Here is a 10,722-nt window from a genome sequence, read left to right as displayed (position 1 = left end):
TCAGCACAAGCTATGACACCACCAAAACGAAACGAATGTAAACCAAAATGACTAGCATCTTTACCTATTTCAACTAATTTGGTCTTAAACAATTCATGTACAGTTGTCAAACTAATCAGTTTATCCAAAATTCTCAATTCATACGTATTAGTTTTTCTACAAATTCGCACAGCTTTAAAAACATATTCTGATGGATCACTGTCTATGCCAGATTTTATCAAATATGTACGTAGCAATTGTACATGACAAAATTCAGTATATGCGTCTTACCCATAACAACGTTATTTCCTTCTCTTTAAACGTCAGTCATTGGCTTTTCAATATAAATTTCACAATATGTGTCTTATACTGTATTGGAATGACTTAATTTAAAAGAATTTCTTTAATCCTGAAAAAAATCTGCAATTGCAAGCACAAAACTAGTAATATCTCTAAAATCTCCCAAAGAACTGTTCTCAGAAACTGAAGCGTCTTTCAAAATCATCTTTCTTTTTAAAATTTCACTATTTATAGGCTCCTTTTTATTAACTGGTTTTCCCACTTTCCTTATGCAACCCAAAAGACAGTTCAACCAAGCATCACCAAAAAGATAATTTTCATAAACAACAACATTTGCCCAATTGATACCGTAAAGTATAGATTTCAGTTTTGATTTACTAGCTTTATCTTCCTCAATAACGATCACTAAACTTAAGGCTACAGATACAGGTGAAGCTGGATAACTTTTTAATTTTGATTTCTTACAACATGCTCTAAATTTGTTAAAAGCTCAGGAACAGTAACAGTAGACAGTAGAATGTTCTCTCACATGCAAAATCACAATCTTTAACTTCTGAGAACCGCTCCTCTGGGTTGTTTGAGACAGTCTGACAGATGCTAGCTGTTTTCTACCATCTAACAGATCCGAATATACAACCATTATACAAAAAAGAAATCTTACTTAATACAAGTAAAACAACTTTTATAATATTATCAATAATGAATTAGTAACTATATCTTGTAGACTAGAGTAATGCATTCCATGAGTTGCCATTACAAATCACAAGCCAATCTTACTACAAGAACATCACTTGTACATCCGTCTGTACCAAACATTGTAAAAGTATTTCTAGCTTGAACATAAATATTGTCTTTTCTTAACATCAAAACTTCATAATATACTTCTTAAATGAAGCATTCTCACTTCTCAACATAGGCAAAACAGACTGGAATGCCAATAGGGTGCAACTAGCTAATGTCCCCACACCTTTACAATATGCCAAATGATTCAAAACATTTGGTATCTAATAAACTGGAGGTACCGACAGATTGTTTTCTTTCCCCCCAATAAACAGAAAAATAATCAATTGCCACTGTGAACGGAGTCCAAAACAATGAATTATCTTGGCAAATTATGAGTGTAATCATTAATAAAGGGACCGTATTGTTCAAAATCAATAAATACACTTGTACAACAAACACAATTTTTAAGTGATAAACCTTTAACTACTTACTAAATAATGCATTTATGGAAAATATTATAAGGAGAACAAGAGTGTAACCGTGTATTTAATAGCTTTAAACGCAAAAATATTATATGATTGGTGAATGCTAAAAGATTTACTGTTGTCTACTATCATCTCATAGAGTAGAAATATCATGTATTATGCTCATTTCTTTTCAAATTAAACTCGGTATCCTTCATAAGAACCATTGTATTCGACATTTAAACATCCTTTTTGGGTACATCAAATCGATTGTATTAATTTTGGTAATTTGGAGTAAGAGTGCATCTTTAGCAAATCTGTCTTCATAATGCGGCTTATACAATGTATTGAAATAATTACAAAAATCCTGACAAGTCCCAAAATCATCATAATCAACAATTATACTTAACGATCAACGAATTTCGTGTTCTATGTATCAATCACCGTTCCATAAAACGCCTTTAGACTCACCTTGAAAATATATCACACGCATTGAAATTATATGAAATGAAACCTCATAAAAACACTTTTTCTGAATCAAATCATGAATTGCTAAAGATACAAACTCATTATTTCGTAATGTTGATTGATTGTTTTTCATGATAAAACTTAGTGGTTTGATAATGAAAGATAAAACGTATACATCTAAAAAGACAAAATTTCATAATCAGGCTTTGAAGTATCTTTCCAGAATGTTGATAAATATCAACCGAGTTTTCAAAATATTCAGAAAAAAAATAAATAAATCTGCAATTCAGTCTATTTTAAACAATTTTCATAATCACTGTCCACCATTGGCTTGAAAGCACAGCTGTGTCCGTGGAGAGGCGGTTGCTGCCACCAGTCTGGTAACTCCTCGGCCACGCCCGATACCCATGAAGTTGGTGGTTCCTTGCAGGTCTGCGGCACATCCGCTAGCGAAGTACCCCTCTGAGCCGCATTTGAAACAGAGGACTGTTCCACCCTGCACAAAACGTCCTTCTGCCAGAGTTACGCCGCCTAGACCTCCCCGAAAACTTCAAAAAGAAGAAGGCTTTTTCCCAACAGTCTCCGCCGCCCATTCTGTTTCAGTTTCCACAGTCCTTCTCAGCTGGTCAAAATTCTTGTCGAAATACCACTGAAATTGTTTAACCGAAGAACTGATCAAATTTATATCTTCGCTTTCAGACATTTTAAAATAACTTCTTATTCCACCAAATACAAAACAACGAGTGACGAAAACAAAATCGTTTTCCCCATGTACCCTCAAAAACACGAGGAAATCATGTTACTAGTGTCCCGCCAAACTAATCCACCTAAGTACTGATGTACTACGAGTACTTGAACCAATCTCCTAAAATCAATAAAGTTTATATTTTTTAAAACGTGAACAATTGAATATAACCGCTGCATATAACAAACGTATATGTAATTTAAGCAAAAAACATACAAATTCATAACCAGTTTTTTATGAAGTAATTTTAACCCTTATGTTTCAATGGGCGTAATTTTGCATTTTATAATACTTCGGTTGGCGTTGACACGCTTTATTTGTTGCTTCAATTGCTCTTTCAATGGCTATGCCTGTCTTCCAGAACCTACCTTCAACTGCTTTGACATGTACGCAACTCATCACTCAGTTACTGTTATGCTTGCACAAACTGATCACGTAGTTGCTGTCATGCTGGCACAAACTGCCCACGCAGGTGCTGTTATGCTTGCACGAACTGATAACTCAGTTGATTTTATGCTTGCACAAACTGACCAAGCAGTTGCTGTCATGCTTGCACTAACTGACAACGCAGTTGCTGTAATGTTTTCACAAACCGACCGCTCAGTTCCTATTATGCTTTCACAAACTGCCCACTCAGTTGCTGTCGTGTTTGCACAAATTGACCACTCAGTTGCTAGCATGCTTTCACAAACTGAACATTCAGTTGCTGTCATGCTTTCACAAACTGACAACGCAGTTGCTGTAATGTTTTCACAAACCGACCGCTTAGTTGCTGTTATGCTTGCAAAAACTGAGCACTCATTTGCTGTTATGCTTGCAAGGGCTGAACACTCAGTTGATGTCATGCTTTCAGAAACTGCCCACGTAGTTGCTGTCATGCTTGCACAAACTGCCCACGTAGTCGATGTCAGACTTGCACAAACTACCCACATAGTCGCTATCATGCTAGAACAAACTGCCGACGTAGTTGCTGTCATGCTTGCAAAAACTGCCCGCGTAGTCGCTGTCATGCTAGCACAAACTAACCGCGTAGTTTCTGTCATGCTAGAACAAACTGCCCACGTAGTCGCTGTCATGATTGCACAAACTGCCCGCGTAGTCGCTGTCAGGCTTGCACAAACTGCCCGCGTAGTCGCTGTCATGCTAGCACAAACTAACCGCGTAGTTTCTGTCATGCTAGAACAAACTGCCCACGTAGTCGCTGTCATGCTTGCACAAACTGCCCACGTAGTCGATGTCAGGCTTGCACAAACTAACCGCGTAGTTTCTGTCATGCTTGCACAAACTGTAGACGTAGTTGCTGTCATGCTTACACAAACTGACCATGTAGTTACGGTTATGCTTGCATAAACTGACCAATCAGTTGATGTTATGTTTGCACAAACTGCACATGTAGTTGCTGTAATGCTTGCATAAACTGCCCACATAGTTGCTTTCATGTTTGCACAAACTTCCCACGTAATTGCTGTCATGTTTGCACAAATTGTCCACGTAGTTGCTGTCAAGCTTGCACTAAATGTCCACGTAGTTGCTGTCATGTTTGCACAAACAATCCACGTAGTTGCTGTCATGCTTGCACAAACAATCCACGTAGTTGCTGTCATGCTTGCACTAACTGTCCACGTAGTTGCTGTGAGGCTAGCACAAGCTGACCACGTAGATGATGTTATGCTTGCACTAACTGTCCACGTAGTCACTGTCAGGCTTGCACAAACTGTCCAAGTAGTCGCTGTCATGCTTGTACAAACTGTCCACGTAGTCGCTGTCATGCTATCACAAATTGCCGACGTAGTTGCTGTCATGCTTGAACAAACTAACCACGTAGTTTCTGTCATGCTTGCACAAACTGTAGATGTAGTTACTGTCATGCTTACACAAACTGCACACGTAGTTGCTGTAATGCTTGCATAAACTGCCCACATAGTTGCTGTCATGCTTGCACAAACTTCCCACGTGGTTGCTGTCATGTTTGCACAAATTATCCACGTAGTTGCTGTCATGTTTGCACAAATTATCCACGAAGTTGCTGTCATGCTTGACCTAACTGTCCACGTAGTTGCTGTCATGTTTGCACAAATTATCCACGTAGTTGCTGTTAAGCTAGCACTAACTGTCCACGTAGTCGCTGTTAGGCTTGCACAAACTGTCCACGTAGTCGCTGTCATGCTTGCACTAACTGTCCACGTAGTTGATGTCATGCTTGAGCTCACTGACCAATAAGTCGCTGTCATGCTTGCACAACCTGTCCACGTAGTTGATGTCATACTTGCACAAACTGTCCACGTAGTTGCTGTCATGCTTGCACAACCTGTCCACGTAGACGCTGTCATGCTTGAACCAACTGTCCACGAAGACGCTCTCATGCTTGAACTAACTGCCCACGTAGTTGCTGTCATGCTTGCACTAACTGTCCACGTAGTCGCTGTTAGGCTTGTACAAACTGTCCACGAAGACGCTGTCATGCTTGCACAACCTGTCCACGTAGACGCTGTCATGCTTGCACCAACTGTCCACGAAGACGCTGTCATGCTTGAACTAACTGCCCACGTAGTTGCTGTCATGCTTGCACTAACTGTCCACGTAGTCGCTGTTAGGCTTGCACAAACTGTCCATGTAGTTGCTGTCATGCTTGCACAACCTGTCCACGTAGACGCTGTCATGCTTGCACCAACTGTCCACGAAGTTGATGTCATACTTGCACTAACTGCCCACGTAGTTGCTGTCATGCTTGCACAACCTGTCCACGTAGACGCTGTCATGCTTGCACCAACTGCCCACGTAGTTGCTGTCATGCTTGCACAACCTGTCCACGTAGACGCTGTCATGCTTGCACCAACTGTCCACGAAAATGATGTCATACTTGCACAACCTGTCCACGTAGACGCTGTCATGCTTGCACCAACTGTCCACGAAGTTGATGTCATACTTGCACTAACTGCCCACGTAGTTGCTGTCATGCTTGCACAACCTGTCAACGTAGACGCTGTCATGCTTGCACCAACTGTCCACGAAGTTGATGTCATACTTGCACAAACTGTCCACGTAGTTGATGTCATGCTTGCACAAACTGTCCACGTAGACGCTGTCATACTTGCACAACCTGTCCACGTAGACGCTGTCATGCTTGCACCAACTGTCCACGAAGACGCTGTCATGCTTGAACTAACTGCCCACGTAGTTGCTGTCATACTTGCACAACCTGTCCACGTAGACGCTGTCATGCTTGCACCAACTGTCCACGAAGACGCTGTCATGCTTGAACTAACTGCCCACGTAGTTGCTGTCATACTTGCACAAACTGTCCACGTAGACGCTGTCATACTTGCACAAACTGTCCACGTAGACGCTGTCATACTTGCAAAAACTGTCCACGTAGACGTTGTCATACTTGCACCAACTGTCCACGAAGACGCTGTCATGCTTGAACTAACTGCCCACGTAGTTGCTGTCATACTTGCACAAACTGTCCACGAAGTTGATTTTATACTTGCACCAACTGTACACGTAGACGCTGTCATACTTGCACCAACTGTCCACGAAGACTCTGTCATGCTTGAACTAACTGCCCACGTAGTTGCTGTCATACTTGCACAAACTGTCCACGCAGTTGATGTCATACTTGCACCAACTGTCCACGTAGACGCTGTCATACTTGCACCAACTGTCCACGTAGACGCTGTCATGCTTGCACAACCTGTCCACGTAGACGCTGTCATACTTGCACCAACTGTCCACGTAGACGCTGTCATGCTTGCACCAACTGTCCACGAAGTTGATGTCATACTTGCACAAACTGTCCACGTATTTGCTGTCATGCTTGAGCTAACTGACCAATAAGTCGCTGTCATGCTTGCACAACCTGTCCACGTAGTTGCTGTCATGCTTGTACAAACTGTCCACGTAATCGCTGTAATGCTATCACAAACAAACCACGTAGTTGCTGTCATGCTTGCACTAACTGTCCACGTAGTTGCTGTCATGCTTGCACTAACTGCCCACGTAGTTGATGTCATGCTTGCACAAACTGTCCACGTAGTTGCTGTCATGCTTGAGCTAACTGACCACTAAGTCACTATCATGCTTGCACAAACTGTCCACGTAGTTGCTGTCATGCTTGAGCTAATTGTCCACGAAGTCGCTGTCATGCTTGCACAAACTGTCCACGTAGTTGATGTCATGCTTGCACAAACTGTCCACGTAGTTGCTGTCATGCTTGAGCTAACTGATCACTAAGTCGCTGTCATGCTTGCACAAACTGTCCACGTAATTGCTGTCATGCTTGAGATAAATGTCCACGTAGTCGCTGTCATGCTTGCACTAACTGTCCACGTAGTCGCTGTCATGCTTGCACTAACTGCCCACGTAGTTGCTGTCATGCTTGCACTTACTGTCCACGTAGTCGCTGTCATGCTTGCACTAACTGTCCACGTAGTCGCTTCCATGCTTGCCCTAACTGTCCACGTAGTTGCTGTCATGCTTGCACTCACTGTCCACATAGTTGCTGTCATGCTTACACAAGCTGCCCACGTAGTTGCTGTCATGCATGCACTAACTGTCCACGTAGTTGCTGTCATGCTTACACAAGCTGCCCACGTATTTGATGTCATGCTTGCACTTACTGTCCACGTAGTTGCTGCCATGCTTGCACAAAAGGCCCACGTAGTCACTGTCGTGCTTGCACCAACTGCCCACGTAGTTGATGTCATGCTTGCACTTACTGCCCACGTAGTTGCTGCCATGCTTGCACAAAAGGCCCACGTAGTCACTGTCGTGCTTGCACTCACTGTCCACATAGTTGCTGTCATGCTTGCACTAACTGCTCACGTAGTTGCTGTCATGCTTGCACAAGCTGCCCACGTAGTTGCTGTCATGCTTGCACTAACTGCCCACTCAGTAGATGTTATGCTTGCACGAACTGAATTCTCAATTGCTGTCATGCTTGCAAAATCTGGCCATCCAGTTGCTGTTGTGCTTGCACCAACTGACCACTTAGTTGATGTTATGCTTGCACAAACTGACCACTCAGTTGCTGTCATGCTTGCACAATCTGGCCACCCAGTTGCTGTTGTGCTTGCACCAACTGACCACTCAGTTGCTGTCATGCTTTCACAAACTGACCATTCGGTAAATGTTATGCTTGCACGAGCTGACCACTCAGTTGCTGTCATGCTTGCACAATCTGGCCAACCAGTTGCTGTTGTGCTTGCACCAACTGACCATTTAATTGGTATCATGCTTGCATATGCTGACCACTTAGTTGATGCCTTGCTTTTCATGCTTTCACGGGCTGACCACTCGGATGGTGTCACGCTTGCACAAATTAACCAAGCAATTTCATTCTTACACAAGCTGACCATGTGTACTCAGTTGCTGTTTTGTTTGCTAGTGCCATTTTCGTAAGTCTGGGAAAATATTTCCTCTTGAATTTCATCTGACGATCTGTCCCTTTACATTGTGAGAATACACTCACGGGTCCTTTAAAAATACATGAAACAATAACTTACCGGGTTTTGAGACATTCTCCACCAACATTGAGCGAGTTGATGTGCGCTTTAGACCCATCATCTTATGCTCTGGTTATTTACATCATACGAGTAGATTTTCTGTCGAGTTTTGCAAAATCGCAGAGAGTCTGTACTGACATAGTTGACTATTGCGGGCATCGTACAGATTATGAACTCGTAGAGGAAAAGTTATCACCGAGCTCCTGAGTTCTCGCCGAGCTCGTAAAAAGTTTCGAAGTCGAGAGCAGCTCGCAATGTCCCCGGGCATTGCACGGTGTACGTTGGAATTTGGAACAACGCGGGGCCCGATAGAGGTTGCCGTTGCTCGCACGACTATTTCGAAGGAGTGGCACGACCAATGCGATATCATTACGTTTGTACGAACACCGGGCGGTGAACTTGCGAGCTCCGCACGGTGTTCGTACGGTTATCGTACGAGTGTATCTTCGTGCGGCGCACGTACACATGAAGTTACGATTGGACGTAGACCGTACTGATTTTAAAAGTTCGTAGAATCGTACGATTTTATATGTCATATGGACATCGTACGGAAATGTGACCGAGGCATTAGCTGTGTATTAGAATATGTTTATATTCCAGATATAAGAAAAACAATTGGACGAATTTATTATGTTGATTCACCTGACGCGAGCGGACTTTACCGTATAGCCCTATTTTTTTATTACTAACTTGTTGGTAAAAGTTTGGCTGGATTGAATAAGGCTTGTAACAAGTCGGCCGTCATCGCCAAGCTTCAGGTCATTGTGTGTTGGATGGTGGCCGAGATGCTCCGAATAGTAGTGTTGTTTATTGGGATTTTGGCAATGGGCTCGAAACCCTGTTTTACACATAGTGATATAACTTTATTGATCATTTCAATGCAGATACCCCAATTTAGGAGGAATTTTCCGTATGTTATGCAACAAAACTGCTGAACAATGTTAGAAGCGTGTTGTATATTCCGATAAAGCCACAAAAGGCAATGATGAAAAATTTATATGATGGTAAAGTTAAATTGGGAACTGAATTATCAACTACATAGAAGATGTTGATATTAAGCTACTCGACCATTTCGAGTTGGTTATACGCTCATACCCAACTATCTTCTTATCAAACACTGCTTTAAATCACTTTTATTCTTTACATTCGCCAATTGTTTGAGCATTTCAAGTTTGTCAATAACTCCCGACTGGTTGGTAGTTGAATATTCGCGAATTTCAGTCGGGGGTTGGGGACAAACTTGAAATGGTGTAGAACTGGTGAATGTATGAACAATAGTGATTAAAACAGTTTTTGTTACGAAGATACGTATATGTACATAAATTGAAATAAATATCTATTTAACTTCGTATCGTTAAATGTGCACCTTTTAACCATTAGTAAAACAAATTCTGAATCCAAGTTGGTAGAAGGGGATTCACGATTAACCAACTGGAAATGTTTGAACAACCAACCGGCGAATGTACGAACAATAGTGAATTAAAACTGTGCTTGTCGTGTAGATACATATGCATACATGCATAAACATACTTTAAGCGTGTGATTAAAGCCTTTAATCTAATTACATTATAGACACAATCTGAATACTCAAATAAAACAGTGTTTCTCAGGAACAAATAACATTTAGCAGGTGATTTCTATCCATGTGTACATTTTAACCATAAAACAATACAACATCTGAATCCCAAACTACCAACTGGTTGAAAAGTACACATGGATAGAAGTCACCTGCTAAATGTAGTTGTATGCATGTACAGGGATGTATCTTCGTGAGAAACACTGTCAATATATATATATATAAGTATCTAAAATAAGTTTCTAGACTTCAACATTTAACACTGCGATAAATGAAACTTTGGCGTAACATGATACTTAGTAGGTGTTTGCACTTATTCAACATCCAGAAAGTAGATATGATAACTACAATGAAGAGACATTTGTTTACATGAGATGACCAATACAGACAGCAAAACATTTCAAATGACACAAAGTATAATATAAATGACAGTATCCAAATTACCAGTGATTTACGTCGCTATATCACCAGGTCAAATACCATGTCAATACAAATTGATACATGAAAAATTGTCGTTTTACAACCGCGAGTGACAGCATTATTGAACATGCCATTAGTCCTGTCTAAGGTTGCCACAAACATTTCACGCGAATGATAATGGTGTTGATGCATAGGTTGATATGGTGGCCGATAGTGTGATCATGCGAAGATGCTCTATTTGCCGTGGCGAAAATACGCCAAGTGGCGGAATTTTCCCGTACTTTCTTTCCATTTGGCGTATTTTTGCATGATCGACTCTTCAAGCCAAAAAGATGCCAAAGTGCTACTGTTTTTTTCGCTCTGACAGGCATGCGAATATCCGAATTGGTTTAAACATTTCCTCATATACAGCCATTTCAGTCAATAAAGCATGCATTCAGTGTTTAACACTTTATTTATGAGCGTAGCTGTGATAAAATACATGCAGTTGTTTCAAAATGCTGCGGTAAGATTTGTTTTGGTTCTGTCGTGTATTGTCTGTGG

The 10,722-nt window shown here is 41.3% G+C and overlaps 1 protein-coding gene across 1 annotated transcript; it reads left to right on the top strand.

Moving 5' to 3' along the window:
• The first annotated feature begins 4,908 nt into the window (after positions 1-4,908).
• Positions 4,909-6,516, top strand: LOC128231079 (uncharacterized). Its single transcript, XM_052943499.1, has one exon. The coding sequence runs from the start codon at positions 4,909-4,911 to the stop codon at positions 6,514-6,516; it is 1,608 nt and encodes a 535-aa protein (XP_052799459.1).
• Positions 6,517-10,722: the final 4,206 nt, after the last annotated feature.

This window comes from Mya arenaria, chromosome 4 (genome assembly GCF_026914265.1).
Source record: "Mya arenaria isolate MELC-2E11 chromosome 4, ASM2691426v1".
Lineage (NCBI taxonomy): Eukaryota > Metazoa > Mollusca > Bivalvia > Myida > Myidae > Mya > Mya arenaria.
Note: the sequence above shows the minus strand (reverse complement) of the source record. Positions and strands in the feature narration are given on the sequence as shown.